The sequence below is a fragment of the Melanerpes formicivorus genome, unplaced genomic scaffold (genome assembly GCF_026170545.1).
Source record: "Melanerpes formicivorus ecotype bairdi unplaced genomic scaffold, bMelFor1.0.p_v2 SCAF_58, whole genome shotgun sequence".
NCBI classification, from domain to species: domain Eukaryota; kingdom Metazoa; phylum Chordata; class Aves; order Piciformes; family Picidae; genus Melanerpes; species Melanerpes formicivorus.
Window position 1 is genome coordinate 3,798,053 of NW_027142410.1, and position 17,727 is coordinate 3,815,779.

A 17,727-nucleotide genomic window follows, 5' to 3' on the forward strand; every position below is an offset into this window, starting at 1 on the left:
CCCTTTCCTATGGGAACATTGTGCTATTTGTTTCCCCTTTTCCTCTCGTTTTTTGAACTTTTTGTTTTGTCTCTTGCCCGTCCGGTTTTAGTTCCTGAAACTAAAGAAGTGGTGAGCCACAAGTACAAGACGCCAATGGTGAGTCAACCTGAGATGCCTTCTGGTAGTTCTATAAAGGATTGATCTTTACATTTTCATGTCTGGGAAAAAAAAAACCTCACATTGAAATTGCAGGATTTGCAACACTGATACTGCAGTGAATCAGCAGCTGCTCTTTTATGGTAGTTTTCCGTGTGGGAAGGCAACAAAACTCGGTGATAGTTGTTTCTGTGAAACCAGAGGAACTCACAGGTAGTACAGAAAGTGTGGTCTCTTCTGTTAAGAAAAAGATGCTAGGGAGGTGGTTTGCCATGAACTTCAGTGCTGTAAGACCTTGTGGAACTGTTAAAATTAAAACAGTGCTGAGCTTAATCCTTAATCCACAGGGCAGTTGGAAAGAGACTAGTTGACTAGTTCCTGGATGTAAAATGATTGCTAACTGAACTTAGGAAAAAAGTCACAGAATCATAGAATCAATAGAGTTGGAAGAGACCTCAAAGATCATCAAGTCCAACCTGTCACCACAGACCTCATGACTAGACCATGGCACCAAGTGCCACGTCCAATCTCCTCTTGAACACCTCCAGGGATGGTGACTCCACCACCTCCCCGGGCAGCACATTCCAATGGCTAACAACTCTCTCTGTGAAGAACTTTCTCCTCACCTCCAGCCTAAACCTCCCCTGGTGCAGCTTGAGACTGTGTCCTCTTGTTTTGCTGCTGGTTGCCTGGGAGAAGAGACCAACCCCTTCCTGCCTACAACCACCTTTCAGGTAGTTGTAGAGGGCAATGAGGTCACCCCGAGCCTCCTCTTCTTCAGGCTAAACAACCCCAGCTCCCTCAGCCTCTCCTCACAGGGCTGTGCTCAAGGCCTCTTCCCAGCCTCATTGCCCTTCTCTGGACACGTTCAAGTGTCTCCATGTCCTTCTGAAATTGAGGGGCCCAGAACTGGACACAGCACTCAAGGTGTGGCCTAACCAATGCAGAGTACAGGGGCACAATGACTTCCCTGCTCCTGCTGGCCACACTATTCTTGATGCAGTCCAGGATGCATTGGCCTTCTTGGCCACTTGGGCACACTGCTGGCTCATGTTTAGGCAGCTGTCAATCAGCACCCCCAGGTCCCTTTCTGCCTGGCTGCTCTCCAACCACTCTGACCCCAGCCTGTAGCACTGCATGGGGTTGCTGTGGCCAAAGTGCAGCACCCAGCACTTGGACTTGTTGAATGCCATCATGTTGGACTCTGCCCATCTGTCCAGCCTGTCAAGGTCCCTCTGCAGAGCCCTTCTGCCCTCTAACTGATCAACACCTGCTTACAACTTGGTGTCATCTACAAATGTACTGATGACTGACTCAATCCCCTCATCCAGATAATCAATAAAGATATTGAACAGGATGGGGCCCAGCACTGGTCCCTGGGGGATGCCACTGGTGTCTGGCCACCAGCTGGATGTGGCACCATTCACCCCCACTCTCTGGGCTCGGCCCTCCAGCCAGTTCCTAACCCAGCACAGAGTGTTGCTGTCCAAGCCAAGTCCTTATGAAATTGAGTATTAAGGTGCAAGAGAGCAGTGCAAGTATTGTTTGTGCCGTATAGGTGAATTCCTGCTGTGGCTTAGTGTTCATTGTAACATGTTCTTGAACACCAGCCATTGAATTTAATATCCTCAGGGCAATCAGGAGGAAGTATTCCAAGCTCATGACCCTAGAATTTAGGTGTGCAGACTTTGATGGCTTCAGGGATCTGCTAGCCAAAGTGTCGTGGGACAAAGCCCTGGAGGGAAGAGGGACCCAGGACAGCTGGTCAGTATTCAAGGACCACCTCCTCTGTGTCCAGGAGCTCTGTATACCAACAAAGAGAAATGCAGGTAAGAATGCTAGGAGGCCTGCCTGGATGGGCAAGGAGCTACTGGACACACTATTGCTTAAAAAGAAACTCTACAGGAAGTGGAGGGAAGGACAGCTAGAACAGGGGGGAGATAAGGAAGCTGCCCAAGCAGCAAGAGTCCTGGTCAGGAAAGCCAAAGCAGAGTTTGAGTTGAATCTAGCCAGGGAGATTAAAGGGAACACTAAGAACTTCTACAGGTATATTAATGGGAAGAAGAAGCCTAGGGAAGGTGTGGGCCCCCTCAGAAAAGAAAATGGTGACATGGTCACCTGTGATGAGGAAAAGGCTGAGGTACTTAATAACTTCTTTACCTCAGTCTTCACTGCAAGGGCCTCTAGCCACACTCCTGATGTTATGGAAAACAATGCCAGGGATGGGGAGGAAGAACTGCCCATTGTAAGTGCAGGTCAGGTTGGTGATCATCTGAAGAACCTGAAAGTGTTCAAGTCCATGGGACCCGATGGGATACACCCACGGGTGCTGAGAGAACTGGCAGAGGAGGTTGCTAAACCCCTCTCTATTATATTCCAAAAGTCCTGGCAGTCTGGGGCAGTCCCCACGGACTGGAAAAGGGGAAACATCACCCCCATTTTCAAAAAGGGTAAGAAGGAGGAACCAGGGAACTACAGGCCAGTCAGCCTCACCTCTGTGCCCGGAAAGATCATGGAGCAGATCCCCCTGGAGGCACTACTGACTCAGAAGAATAGTGAAGAGGTGATTTGGAACAGTCAGCATGGCTTCACCAAGAGCAAATCCTGCCTGACCAACCTGGTGGCCTTCTATGAGCAGGTGACAACATTAATAGCTGAGGGGAGAGCAACTGATGTCATTTGCCTGGGCCTGAGCAAAGCCTTCGACACTGTCCCGCACCACATCCTGGTCTCCAGGCTGGTGACACATGGGTTTGATGGGTGACCACCAGATGGATAAGGAACTGGCTTGATGGCTGCACCCAAAGAGTGGCTGTCAATGGCTCCTTGTCCCAGTGGAGGCCAGGGACAAGTGGAGTCCCTCAGGGATCAGTCCTGGGACCAGGCTTGTTCAACATCTTTGTGGGTGCCATGGACAGTGGCATTGAGTGCACCCTCAGCAAGTTTGCTGATGACACCAAGCTGTGTGGTGCAGCAGACACGCTGGAGGGAAGGGAGGCCATCCAGAGGGACCTTGACAGGCTGGAGAGGTGGGCACAAGCCAGCCTCAGGAGGTTCAACAAGAGCAAGTGCAGGGTCCTGCATCTGGGTCGAGGCAATCCCAGACACAAATCCAGGCTGGGCAGTGACTGGCTGGAAAGCAGCCCTGAGGAGAGAGACTTGGGGGTGCTGGTGGACAAAAGCTCAACATGAGCTCTCAATGTGCACTTGCAGCCCAGAAAGCCAATCAGATCCTGGGCTGCATCAGGAGAAATGTGGCCAGGAGGTTGAGGGAGGTGATCCTCCCCCTCTACTCAGCCCTGGTGAGACGCCACCTGGAGTACTGCATCCAGTTCTGGACCCCCTACTACAAGAGGGATATGGATGTACTGGAGCATGTCCAGAGAAGGGCCAGGAGGATGATCAGAGGGCTGGAACACCTCTCCTGTGAGGACAGACTGAAGGAGTTGGGGCTGTTCAGTCTGGAGAAGAGAAAGCTCTGAGGTGTCCTAATTGTGGCCTTCCAGTATCTGAAGGGGGCCTACAGGAAGACTGGGGAGGGACTGCTCAGGATCTCAGGTAGTGATAGGATTAGGGGAATGGAATGAAGCTGGAGGTGGGGAGATTCAGGCTGGATGTGAGGAGGAAGTTCTTCCCCATGAGAGTGGTGAAGCCCTAGAATGGGTTGTCCAGGGAGGTGGTCGAGGCCCCGTCCCTGGAGGTATTTAAGCCCAGGCTGGATGAGGCTCTGGCCAGGCTGATGTAGTGTGGGGTGTCCCTGCCCATGGCAGGGGGGTTGGAACTAGCTGATCCTTGTGGTCCCTTCCAACCCTGAAGGATACTATGATACCATGGTACTATGATAATGGTACTTAGCACCTTTACACAGCATTGTTCAAGCATCAGGTTTATATGCACTTATGAGGAAGAAATACAATCCAGTTATCATCAGAACTGAAATGTCTTCAGTTAGTTGATGTCTGAGTTGCTGCAGTGTGTGCACTTGCATGGAAACTCAGTCCTTCAAGCAGAGAGGGAAAAATTACTTCAAGAAGCTAGAACTGTTTTAGAAACAAACCACTTTGAATATATGTCATTGAAGAAGCAGATTGCTCTATCTGCTGATAAGAAAAGCCAGTTCGATGAAAATGATTGCTCTTCTGCATGAGGATTTTGGCGTGTGCTGTAACACAATAAAACAGGTTGTTAGGCTTGGTGCCTTGACAAAGATGATAAATGTCAGTTTACAGGATAAGAACTCTTAAATCACCAGAACAGTTAGTGTGAGAATTAAGATATAAACTAAGTGCAAAGCCTTCCAGCCCCACACTAAAAGAGAATTTTCTGTTAAGCGAGAGCACACTTAATCAGTAACTGAAAATGTTGCTAATGCCACGTGGAGTCCTCTGCTTTAAGGTAGTGATAAAATTGCTGAACATTCTCCATATGAAACATGCAATATTGGGATGTAATAAGAAAAAAAGGGGAAAAAAAAATCAAAAGCACCTGCTTTATGCATGGATTTACTGGTGCTGGTTAAAAATTAGGAGGATTACAAGGCCTTGTAACCTTTGAGCATGAAAGGGTGGTTGTGACTAAGGAAGAATCCCACCGTCTCATGAGTCAAGGTACAATATTATTGTATGTTTAGTTCTAGTCTTAGATATCTCATTCAGTCCCTCCCAGGAAATTTTGTCTGACTTCATATGACAGACCAAGAGCAAATGAGCAAATGTGTAGGGTATTTCTAACTCATCATCCTCTTCTTAATAATCATACTGTGAAACAACTGGTCTTTTTTGTTTGGTTTTATTATCCCAGAGGAGGTTTTTATTTGTTCCAATTTTGGTTTGGTTTGTTTTTTCCCCTTCTCCACCCATCTCAGTTAGAAGGTAGTATGGAACCACTTTTTCAGAGTAGTTGTCCCAAGAAGGAAGATATGCATCAGGGTAAGAAGAAGTGTGTGGTGGATTTTGTGAAACCCTAAATCAGGTGAATTTCATGATGTCCTTTTCAAAACTCTTGTAGGCTCATGAGATCTGCTACTCCGTGCTGTGTCTCTTCTCTTACGTGGCTGCCATTCGTGGAAGAGAGGCAGAGAACAAAAGCAAACCACCTCGACCAGTTTCCAGTTGAATATAATATTGGGAAGTTCCTACCCACCCTCTAGCACATTGACATGCAGTACTCCCATTTTTACTGCAGTTACTGGAGCTCACTTTACTGTCTTCTATGAGAACTTGATTATTTATGTATGACCCTGCAAGTCTTTCCCCATAGGAAAACCTGAGACTTCGCTGCTCAGTCTCCTTCTGAAGTCATCCTTAGTGGAGTTTTTATATGAGCTGTTAATCAGTTTCGAGCATCAGCATCCAGCTGTGAGTGACCTACTCTGGCCATTCCTTTGGAATTCTGTTTTCTCAAGATGACTGACAGCTCGAGCTTGTTTGGGATTTTTTTGTTTGTTTCTAGTGGTACTTGTTACAGATTAATCACTTCACAACTGCAGGTTTCTGCTTTCAGATTGTCTGGTTACGTGCGCTGTGGAAGCAGTCTGGTCCTGCATGTTGTTTAAATGCGGTGGTTTTATTGTTTTCCTCCTGTGTTGTTCACCCTTACCCATCAACATCATGAGTTCTTGTCACATAGTCCTTCAGACACTTTTGGGAGAGATGATCTAGTGTGGGGTGTCCCTGCCCATGCAGGGGGGTTGGAACTAGCTGATCCTTGTGGTCCCTTCCGACCCTGACTGATACTATGATCCTATGAACAAACTAGGTATCATAGTCTTAAAATATCCTGTGACAGTTGAACTTTGACTGTTAAATTGGTCCCTCTTCTCATCTGGAGAAGACTGCTTCTCAAGTGGGAAAGGAAGTGGAGTGGGAAGCTTTGAAGGCAGTGTATTGTGGAAACCCTGACACCTGGTGGATTGTGTGTACTTTCAAGCGGGAGTTAGGTAATGGTTGTCGGTGTCGCAGCAGTAGAGTCAACAGCTGCACATTAGCATCACCTAAAGCAATCACAGGGGTTAGAAAATTAGTAAGGAAATGTAAAAATTGGCAGAAGCATGTCTTTTGGGGGTTGGAACTATACACAAGGTATTTCTATAGCAATCTGCAGAACTTGAGAAGCCCAAAGGATTCTGCTGTCTACAAATATTTTAAGCTATTGCCTTCCCCCCCCGCCCCTCAATCTGTACCTGTATCTCAAGGGATCTTGCAAATACTGTGCTAATGTATCATGAAACTCACACAGGTAAAACTATCCCTCACATTCCTTACTTTAAGTAGGCTGCAAATGAATGTTTCCTGCATCATGGGTTTGGTTTTTTTGTGTGTGTGTGTGTTTGGGGTTTTTTGTTTTGGTTTGGTTTTGTTTTTAAACTGTACTGCACTTGTCTGGAAAGCTTTTAGGATGCTGGAAGGAAAGACTGTTCTAGAGAAAATAATGTTACATGTAAAATACCTGGGGAAAAAAAACTGCTCTGATGCAAACAGATAACGTTGTATGTTTCGACATAGAACTCTGAGTAAATGCACCCAGAAGTAACCCTCTTTTGGCTTGGTCAGTGGATCTACCGTTTTAAATGGAACATTATTAGTAATGGGTGAGGAAATGATGTAAATACTATAGTGCCACATCTATTTATAGAAACTGTACAGCTGTCTGAATGTGAAAATAAAATGTCATTCGACCGGCAACTGGTTTCCATCCTCCTCTGCTTCTCTGTTGTTGTGACTTACTCTGCATCTAACGTGGTTGTATCCAAAATACATAATTCACATATATGAAATCATGAAAAAGAGAAGGCTCTACATGGAGAATCTACATTTCTCTCTGCTTAAGCAATTGAATGTCATCTTTGGGTGTTTATTTTCCTCTATCTGTGCAATTTCTGAATGAGGAAAAAATGCACACATGCAAACAGACGCAAAATGTAAGGGATCGTTCACCTTTTCCCAATGTAAAGGCAAAACTGAAACTGGCAAAACCTTGAAATTTGCCTGTTTTGTTGTTGTTGGGTTTTTTTTCTCTGAGACTAGATCTTACAGCAATAACTGATTTTTTTAGCAATTTTAATATTTTTGATACTACTGTGTTACAAGTACAGTTGAGACTTTAATCACTTTGGTCTGCAGGAGGTGTTCCATTTGCTGCAATGCTGGATCCCAGGTATATCACAGTATCACCAAGGTTGGAAAAGACCTCAAAGATCATCAAGTCCAACCTGTCTCCACAGACCTCATGACTAGACCACGGCACCAAGTGCCACATCCAGTCCCCTCTTGAACACCTCCAGGGATGGTGACTCCACCACCTCCCTGGGCAGCACATTCCAATGGCCAACTGCTATTTCTGGGAAGAACTTTCTCCTCATCCCCAGCCTAAGCTTCCCCTGGTGCAGCTTGGGACTGTGTCCTTTTGTTCTGGTGCTGGTTGCTAGAGAGCAGAGACCAACCCCTGCCTGGCTACAGCCACCCTTCAGGTAGTTGTAGAGAGCAATAAGGTCTCCCCTGAGCCTCCTCTTCTACCAGGCTAAACAATCCCAGGTAGGTAGACAATTCAAATTTTTGTTTAATTGAATGTACAGCACCACCTACTACTACATACAGTTAATTTTTCCCCTCTAGAAGCTGTGTTTATGCAAGTGACTTATAACCATGAATTACAGAAGCTGCTGCATGCTCTACGATGCTGAGGAACTTCAATCTGGAAGAGATGTGAAAGGGCCTAGCCCCTCATTGCCCTGCAGTACCGATATTTGGACACAGGGTGGCAGTAGCGAGCGCACAGCACTGTCAACTGCGCTGCATTGTTAGTATGTGGACACAGGGCGGCAGCAGCGAGCACATTGTGGGCACCAGAGTCTAGTGCCGGTATTTGGACCCTGGGTTTCAGCAGCGGGCAGGTAGAGTGGGGTCACTGGGGTGCAGTACCGCTGGACACAAGGCAACAGAAGCGAGCTCACTGCGGTCGCTGGGATCTTCTGGTATTTGGTCACAGAGCGGCAGCAGCGTCAAGCGTAGTCGGGTCACTTGCACTGCAGTACCCGTTTTTTGCCACAGCGCGGCAGAGGCGAGCACACAGCACGGTCAGTGATGTGCAGTATCGGTATTTGGCCACAGTGCAGCCGAACAGCGCATAGCACGGTCACCGATGTGCAGTACCGGTATTTGGCCACAGGGCGGCAGCAGCGTACAGAGTAGTCGGGTCATTTCGCTGCAGTGCCGGCTTTTGGCCACAGCGCGGCAGAAGCGAGCACGCAATACAGTCACTGATGTACAGTACTGACATTTGGACAAGGGAGGCAGCAGCGAGCAGAGAACGCAGTCGCCGCGGTGCTGTTGCTGTACCGGTATTTGGCCACAGGGCGGCAGCAGCGACCACAGTGCTGTCACTGAGGTGCAGTACAATATGCTAGCGATAGTGTATATCGTACATGCTTCAGAAACAGTTTTGTAAAGGCCCTTTGAGAGCTGATCCGACGAAGTTCAGGTCTCACAGAGGCATCTTTCCCCTTTTCCATTTCTCAGTTGATGAACATTCTGAATTGCCAGAATTCTTACTTTGGGGAATACCATTAGAAACCTAACTAGAGTGTGCTTCCTTTTTGCTCCATTTTTATTGGGATCTGGATTTAGTTCAGTCTTTGCCATTGAAAGCTTTGGAAGTTTAAAACTAGTATGTGTTTTTCATGCAGAAGCACAGCATTACCTTAGAAGGCCCAACAGAATTTGATTCCTGCATTGTCCTGCAGGAGGAGGCATTTGTCAGGAGTTTGAGGACATCGAAAGAATAGCAAGTTTAATCAAAATGCACATCTCTTTATTATCTGTGGGTTTATTATGAAGATAATAAGCTGGCTAAGCTGTCAGCTCGAGGCTTGGACTGCAACACTCTGTGCTGGGTTAGGAACTGGCTGGAGGGCCGAGCCCAGAGAGCGGTGGTGAATGGTGCCACATCCAGCTAGCGGCCAGTCACCAGTGGCGTCCCCCAGGGATCAGTGCTGGGCCCCATCCTCTTTAACATCTCTATTGGTGATCTGGATGAGGGGATTGAGTCAGTCATCAGCAAATTTGCAGATGACACCAAGTTAGGGGCAGATGTTAGACATTTAGAGGGTTGAAGGGCTCTGCAGAGGGACCTCGACCAACTAAACAGATGGGCGGAGTCCAGTGGGATGGCATTTAACAAGTCCAAGTGCCAGGTGCTGCACTTTGGCCACGGCAATCCCATGCAGAGCTACAGGCTGGGGCCAGAGTGGCTGGAGAGCTGCCAAACAGAGAGGGACCTGGGGGTGCTGATTGACAGCTGCCTAAACATGAGCCAGCAGTGTGCCCAGGTGGCCAAGAAGGCCAATGGCATCCTGGCCTGTATCAAGAATAGTGTGGCCAGCAGGAACAGGGAAGTCATTGTACCCCTGGACTCTGCATTGGTTAGGCCGCACCTTGAGTCCTGTGTCCAGTTCTGGGCCCCTCAATTTAAGAAGGACATTGAGACACTTGAAGGTGTCCAGAGAAGAGCAACAAGGCTGGGGAGAGGCCTTGAGCACAGCCCTGTGAGGAGAGGCTGAGGGAGCTGGGATTGTTTAGCCTGGAGAAGAGGAGGCTCAGGGGTGACCTCATTGCCCTCTACAACTACCTGAAAGGTGGTTGTAGCCAGGAAGGGGTTGGTCTCTTCTCCCAGGCAACCAGCACCAGAACAAGGGGACACAGTCTCAGGCTGCGCCAGGGGAAGTTTAGGCTCGAGGTGAGGAGAAAGTTCTTCACCGCGAGAGTCGTTTGTCATTGGAATGGGCTGCCCAGAGAGGTGGTGGAGTCACTGTCCCTGGAGGTGTTCAAGAGAAGATTGGACGTGGCACTTGGTACCATGGTCTGGTCATGGGTCTGTGGTGACAGGTTGGACTTGATGACCTTTGAGGTCTCTTCCAACCTTGGTGATACTGTGATACTGTGATAATAACTAATATGTTGTGTCAGACCGACTTTCCCATCTTAACTGACATGTTTGGAGGTAGGAGAATTGTATGACATCAGTTCCTTTATGCTGATTCTTCCCAAAAGCAGTCTTCCTGGATTAATTTCATCTTCCCACCTTCTCTTGTACTGTGATCATGAAAAAGTACTTTCCATATAGAAGTTACTAACAACTACTGCAGTTCCAAAAGGAACCCCACCCCAAACACTATTCAGACTAGTAGGTGAGAAACCAGAGGTACCATTGTGTCATTTAATTGGACAAAACTGTCTGCAAGAATGCATGCACACAACTAACAGATGTTCAACTTCAGTACTGTTTGGTGACAGCAAGTTTATTGCAGGCATTACTGTTTCATCTGGTGCACACAATTATCTCTGTAGACTAGCACAATGTCTGTGATTGGTTGCAGAAACATCTAACAGCTAGAGTTCTATGCTGGTGTCTTTTTAGCAGCTAACAAACCAGTGGAGTGAGTAATTATCTAACTATTTTCTATATAAAACAGGAAAGCAGCGAATGGTGTGTTTTGGATGTGGATCTGCCTGAGAGCATGGAAGTGAACACTTCAAGCAATCACAGAGAAAGCAGTAGGAATGAAAGTTACTTTCTGTTGTGTAGAGATCAGCATAATGAGAGGTGATTCAATACTGCACATAATGCTTTAGTGTTTCATTACTCCGAGCTACTTGTTTCTTGTGCACGACGTCAGGATTCTGAGAAAACAGAAGTATTTGTTTCAGACATTGCAAGTGGACTGGGTTTGTACCTCATTGTAATATTTGGGGGTTTTTCAGAAGTGTCTTCTGTATGTAATGAGAGGAAAAGTTTTCTCTTGATTTCCCTCTATTTCTTCATGTGGACACAGGGGCGATATAACTAAAACGGATGCATGAAGAGAGGAAATACCTATCCAAAAATAGGCTAAGCAAGCAGGACACTACGAGACATTAAATGACTTATAAGATGAGCAGGACTCCTAAATGTAACCAAAATTATCCCTCATTAATTTCTTCAGTTTTCTTCTTTTCCACTTCCATTCTAATGCTGGGATAGAGAATGGGGACAAAGAATTAATTGTCAAATACATTACTGTTTATTATGGTTATTTCATTTTACCTAACATGTTCACTGCACTTCTACATGCATTGTGATTGTGCTTTGCTTGATTAAAGCAGTGCACTCAGATTGTTGGTAATAGTTAGCTGTGTATTAGTAAATAACCATCTCCTAGAGGGACTGCTGGTAGTGGGCTAAGAAAATGTCACTCAAGTACACTGTTACTCTTACAGATACACTGCCATAGGGTATTAAAGATCAAGACCCATTAAATCCTGACTTTGAAATAAACCAAATAAATTGCCTTGCAGGAATGTGACCTTAGTGTGATTATTGAAAGGGCAAAGAGAAATCAAAACAAGCACACCCCCACACCCCCATTATGGAATTTTTATCAAGTCTCTCACATGCTTCTCTAAGGACTTTTTAATCTTACACCTAACCAAAAAGCTACTGCTCCTTTATCTAGCTGAATTATTTTGATTCATACCTTGACTTGCAGATGAATTGAGGTTCAGAGTTTTACTGAGGTGCTAGAGAACAAACAAACAAACAAGTTAGATATCAGACATTAAAGGATCTGAATTTCAAATAAAGAAATGGTGAAATGTGGAAGCTTTATAGCAGTTGCCTTCATCTGATGATTCCAGATGTGTTGTTCCTAAAGCAAGCAAGATTTGAAGATGGTAACACTAAGCTCTGAGCCATGCCTACAGTGCACAGTACAACACTGAAGAGAAATACTTCAGTTAAGCCTTGAACTGAATGCAGCACGTGTTAATAAGCTGCTGCATAGATTAAGGGCAGACATTTCAGAGCTATTACTCTAAATTGACTGTTGCACTAACACAGCTAAATAGCTTGCTGCCACGGCCCCAGTGAGGACATCGGTGCCCAGCACCGCAAGGTGTGCTTTGTGCACATTCCTCATGGGGTGCAGAGTCAAACACATAGGTCTATGCTGTGCAGAAATGCCAAAGGCTTGCCATGGTGATGATGGATCTCTATCCCTGGCTGTTATGCATGTCACACAGGTTTTTGATGAACATTTAAATTAGTGCTGTATAGATTTGTGTTGACAAAGGGTTACATTAGTAGCAGCTCTGGCAAAAATAATTAGTATTTAGTTGGCATTTCTCACTGTGGTACGAAGATGTGACTTTTTTTTTTCCTCTGGCCCTTCTGACAAACAAAAGCAATTCTCAATGTTTGAAAAACACCTGTGATGTGGTGTGCACTACCTTTCACATGTGTCTAACGTCTAATGACTTCATTTGAATTTTCCCATTACAGATTATGGCACAAAAAACCCCCTGTAAAATCATCCACAAAGCGGTCTTTGTTGATGGATTTCCACTCCACTGCTATGTATCTTCTCTGGAAATATTAAGTCCAAAGCATTGTAACTGTCCACTTTCAGACCTGTATTACCTAGCAAGCAGCCTAATTCTATCATTATTAGTTTAGAATGAAGCAGTCTTGATGGTATTGTGTAATTAACAAACCTTTTATGTACCATCAAAGAAGCCAAAGTTAGATAAAGGGGAACCAAGATATATCCTTTTTTTTTTTTCTTTCCCCCTAAGCTGTTATTCTTTCTTCATTGAAGTATTAGCTTTATTCCAAAGATTCCTCTGATTACCTCTGACATCCAGTCTGCACTCTATTTCAGCTTCACCAGACTCATTAACAGCTTTACAGGTGTAAATGCCGCCATCAAACGGGGTGGGTTTCCGGATCTCCAGCGTCAGCACACCCTGCTTACTGAACATGCGGTATTTGGCATCCCCAGAGAGGTCCATTTTGTTTTTGTACCAGAATATCTTTGGCTGAAGAACACAGAAGGATACTTTTAAAAGAGGAAAGTAGCAAGTGAAAGATGTAGATCTGATCTTACAGCTTTAACCTCACTATCAAAGTTTTAGGCATTGTGAGGGCTATATATTTTATGCAGCAGGGTTAAAGAGGAGTTAAGGAGCCTCCCCTCATTCAGTACAACTGCAACAAGCAAATCATTCACATGTTCAGTAGTTCCTCTAACTCCCAAATAGCATGTAGGGAATGTGGGTTTAATAGCTTATTTTATTGCCATTAAAAAGATTAAAAGAGACTGGCTACAAATGTATTCCTTTGGGAGTTATTTAATTGTGCTTACTAAAATCTATTTGACTGCTTCAAATGTCTTACAGAAGGGGACCTGGAGACTGCACGGAGTATTAGGGCAGAAGTGTCATAACGGTCCACACATGCTGAGTGGCCTGCTTGGGATGCCGAGTTTCCAAACACTTTTGCATATCTTTAGTAACTTCAGGAATTTCAAAATGAAGTTCCTGTTGACTTCAGCTGAACAATGAAGTGGTTGGCTCTGCATCAGTTCCAGCTGTTGTGTTTTTTATTTCCAGTACCTGAAAATGTGCCTCTAACTTTTAGTAATGAAATTCTGAAAATGAAAAACCTCTGATACAAGGCAAAATGCTTTTGTTTACTTCAAGTTTGCTACTACATGTAGTAAAGAATAGAGTAGAGTAGAGTAGAGTAGAGTAGAGTAGAATAGAATAGAATAGAATAGAATAGAATAGAATAGAATAGAATAGAATAGAATAGAATAGAATAATAGACCACGTTGGAAGAAACCTTCAAGATCATCGCATCCAACCTATCAACCAATCCAACCCACCCAAACAGCTAACCCATGGCACCAAGTACCCCATCAAGTCTCCTCCTGAACACCTCCAATGATGGTGACTCCACCACCTCCCCAGGCAGCCCATTCCAATGGGCAATCACTCTTTCTGTGTAGAACTTCTTCCTAACATCCAACCTGAACCTCCCCTGGTGCAGCCTGAGACTGTGTCCTCTTGTTCTGGTGCTGGCTGCCTGGGAGAAGAGACCAACCTCTGCCTGTCTAGAACCTCCCTTAAGGTAGTTATAGAGAGCAAGAAGGTCTCCCCTGAGCCTCCTCTTCTCCAGGCTAAGCAACCCCAGCTCCCTCAGTCTCTCCTCATAGGGCCTTTAGACCAATCTCTGAGCTCCTCTGTTTTACTTCCAGAATTAACATCTTCTGTTTCTTCACCCACCAAAAAAATTGCTGCAGTGTTTTATGGAGTGCATTCATATCTACTGAATCTTGTGCCTTTGACCTCTGATATGCATTGCAGTGCATCCCAGTTGCCAAGTTTCTTTCAAGACAGCAGGTGGATTTTTTCCTGCTTCATCCACACAGCTCATATCTGAGGTATGCTTGATAATCTCTAGTTATTCAGAATTGGAAAGCTCTCCCAGCATAAGCTACTCTCTGTAAAAAAGACCTGTTGCAATGCAGGTGCAGAAATGTATCAGGGAAAGCTGCTTTAAGAGCACTAGGTGTACTGAAGGATGTATCCTTCAGCCTAATATGAGAGTGATTGCCCATTGGAATGGGCTGCTTGGGAAGGTGGTGGAGTCACCGTCATTGGAGGTGTTCAGGAGGAGACTTGATGGGGTGCTTGGTGCCATGGGTTAGTTGTTTAGGTGGGTTGGATTGGTTGATAGGTTGGACGCGATGATCTTGAAGGTCTCTTCCAACCTGGTTTATTCTGTTCTATTCTAAAGGAAGAGCTATCATGCCCATGTTCAAAAAAAACCTGTGACTACTGTATTTAGGAGCTATAAAATACAAAGTTTTTCCTACAAAGCCACAAAAAGGTCAGTTAACCAAAATGGAATGTCATTAACAACATCATTTTGTGATGCTTCTAAGCTAAGGCAGCTATTGGAGCATGGATTTTTGCCTCCAGTTGCTAGTATTTCTTGTAGTGTTCTTGTTTTTCTGCAGCCATTTACATGGGTAAGATCTTTTTATAGTTGAGTTTTGCCTAGAGCTCCTTCTTCATCCAAGGATCTGCACCACATGATTGCATCAAGACTAGAGTGGGATTTTTTTTTGAGTTATTTTGAACCTTGAGCAATTTCTTACGTGTTTTGCTGTGTAGCTACCAGGGATAAAGAAAGGAGAGGAGCTGGGAATAAGCAGCCAAAAAGGGAAGGAAAAAGGGTGCTTGCGATTTTTGTGCCTGTACCAGTTTAAATTTATAAAAAGATTATGTCATAATTTGGTAAATTCCTTCACTACAGACAGCAAGCATGCTTCCCTTTTTTGAGAAACCTAAATTTAGCTCCCAGCTGATACAGTTTTAACTGTTTGTTCCTAGCTAACCAAAAAGTGTGCATTTTTGTACTCTTTGAAGAGACTCCAGCAAATATATTTAGAAAATATCCCTGTGAGATGGAATTTTTTTTCAGAGAGGCCTCAAAACTCCACACATGACAGCAGGTCTCATTCCAGTGAAATCTGCAACATAACTCAAACTCCCCAAAAGTTCTGTGGATGTACTGAGGCAACAGAAAACAAAGGGTGTTTCTGTGTGTCATTTAGGTTAATTAAACAGTTGTATTACATTAGCTGCTGTCTTCTTGAGAGACCAAAGAGAACAAAATACACATTTTGAGAAGAAATCTTTGCTGGTGTTGTTTACCTTCTTCAGTGAGTAGATTTTATGTATATGTGGTATCATAGCATCATAGTATCATTCAGGGTTGGAAAGGACCACAAGGATCAGCTAGTTCCAACCCCCCTGCCATGGGCAGGGACACCCCACACTAGATCAGGCTGGCCAGAGCCTCATCCAGCCTGGCCTTAAACACCTCCAGGGATGGGGCCTCGACCACCTCCCTGGACAACCCATTCCAGGGTTTCACTACTCTCATGGGGAAGAACCTCCTCCTCACATCTAGCCTGAATCTCCCCACCTCCAGCTTCATTCCATTCCCCCTAGTCCTATCACTACCTGAGATCCTGAGCAGTCCCTCCCCAGCCTTCCTGTAGGCCCCCTTCAGATACTGGAAGGCCACAATGAGGTCACCTGGGAGCCTTCTCTTCTGCAGACTGAACAGCCCCAACTCCTTCAGTCTGTCCTCATAGGAGAGGTGCTCCAGCCCTCTGATCATCCTTGTGGCCCTTCTCTGGACACCTTCCAGCACCTCCACATCCCTCTTGTAATAGGGGCTCCAGAACTGGACACAGTACTCCAGGTGGGGTCTCACCAGGGCTGAGCAGAGGGGGAGGATCACCTCCCTCGACCTGCTGGCCACACTTCTGATGCAGCCTAGGATCTGGTTGGCTTTGCAGGCTGCAAGTGCACACTGAGAGCTCATGTTGAGCTTCTTGTCCACCAGCACCCCCAAGTCTCTCTCCTCAGGGCTGCTTTCCAGCCAGTTACTGCCCAGCCTGGATTTGTGCCTGGGATTGCCTCGACCCAGATGCAGGAGCCTGCATTTTCAATGATACGGTGTTACCAAAAGCAATGACTGTCCTTTCCTCTGTCCCCTTTACTGTACTGCCCCAGTGGTTCTGTGCACAACACTTGCCCTGTACATTCTGGTTAAGCATCACTTATGATTGAGGTGGGAGATAATTGGGTGACCTTTAGTTTTCCTTAGCACAGTCGTGTTACATTCCAGTCACACCCAACTGGCAGTCTTGGCTTGTTGCAACAGTATCAATGACAGTTAAAGTAATCTATACCTTGGGGATTCCTCTTACAGCACAGCTGAGTGTGGTGTTGTATCCTGCAATCACAGACCGGTTTACCAAAGGGTGAGTGAATTTTGGAGGCTCAGAGAAGTCATGTTCTTTGTAACTAGGTGGCTTATAAGTGGTGCCTGCAATTCAAAGAAACAAAACCGTAAGAACTGTGTTTTCAATTCTGTTGACTTGCGTACAATCCATTTGTCATTTAATTTGTCCCTGGTATTTAGAGAAGCTTCAATGCTATGGCATTTACTTAAATTCACTCTGAAACACATCTCCCATTTAATGCTTTAGTTAAAGATCCTGGCAATCATGTGTTTTTAGCTTGCTAAAAATATGACAGCCATATGTCTGCAGCGGAAGCCTTTACCAGAGACTTCTTAATCTTTTAACCCCAGAATGTAAATCTAACCCCCTCAGTTGCATTATTTTCCTAATATAGTTTAGGAAGCCTGTGTCCCTGCTAACCCAAAACATTCTATGATTCTGTGAAACACTTGTGAATATTTTTGAACAGATGTTTGTGTTAGTACAGGAGACCTGCCCAGAGAAGGGCTCTTGATGCTAAAATACTTTATGAGCGCTAGTTGCTAAGTAAGGAAAACATCTCTGGTGGTGCATCTAGTCATACTGTATTTCCCATTTACCAGTCTACTGCTTCTGGTACTTAGTGGCTTTTCTGATCATTGTTTGGAAGAATACATTACCTGTTTTTTGGATATAGGCAGGATTTTTGGTGGTTGCAGCAGCTTCACTCAATCCACATAAATTTTCACTGAAGACTCGAAAAAAGTACTCATTTCCCATAATCAGGTCTGACACGACACAGTTTGTGCGCCGATAGTGATCAAAAACAGTGTACCATTCCTGCAACAAGACTACACTCTTTAGAAAGATGCTAGGAGCAGTCAGACATGGTGCTACTTTTGGTATGGAGAGAAGGATGCTACAAGGAAAAGACAGGTAGACAGGTATTTAACACTAGCCTGCAAAACTGATAT

At 45.1% G+C, this 17,727-nt stretch overlaps 2 protein-coding genes across 23 annotated transcripts in view; one reads left to right on the forward strand and one right to left on the reverse strand.

Annotated features, from left to right (window-relative positions):
- The window catches only part of MADD (MAP kinase activating death domain), an 88,322-nt gene extending 81,476 nt beyond the window's left edge, over window positions 1–6,846 (forward strand). For 21 of the 22 annotated variants that reach the window (XM_068161549.1, XM_068161570.1, XM_068161548.1 and 18 more), the window contains 2 exons: window positions 92–138; window positions 5,146–6,846. In XM_068161549.1, coding sequence (XP_068017650.1) covers window positions 92–138; window positions 5,146–5,253 — 155 coding nt within the window. In that variant the 3' untranslated portion in view covers window positions 5,254–6,846. The remainder of the gene's footprint in view (window positions 1–91; window positions 139–5,145) is intronic. The other variant, XM_068161562.1, reaches the window with a different exon arrangement.
- Window positions 6,847–10,416: 3,570 nt separating this feature from the next.
- MYBPC3 (myosin binding protein C3) overlaps window positions 10,417–17,727 on the reverse strand; it is a 73,172-nt gene continuing 65,861 nt past the window's right edge. Inside the window, exons 31-35 of the mRNA XM_068161571.1 lie at window positions 17,434–17,593; window positions 16,721–16,857; window positions 12,800–12,986; window positions 11,648–11,690; window positions 10,417–11,145 (exon numbers count right to left, since the gene is read on the reverse strand). Of these exons, the coding sequence (XP_068017672.1) occupies window positions 11,680–11,690; window positions 12,800–12,986; window positions 16,721–16,857; window positions 17,434–17,593 (495 nt within the window). The 3' untranslated portion in view covers window positions 10,417–11,145; window positions 11,648–11,679. The remainder of the gene's footprint in view (window positions 11,146–11,647; window positions 11,691–12,799; window positions 12,987–16,720; window positions 16,858–17,433; window positions 17,594–17,727) is intronic.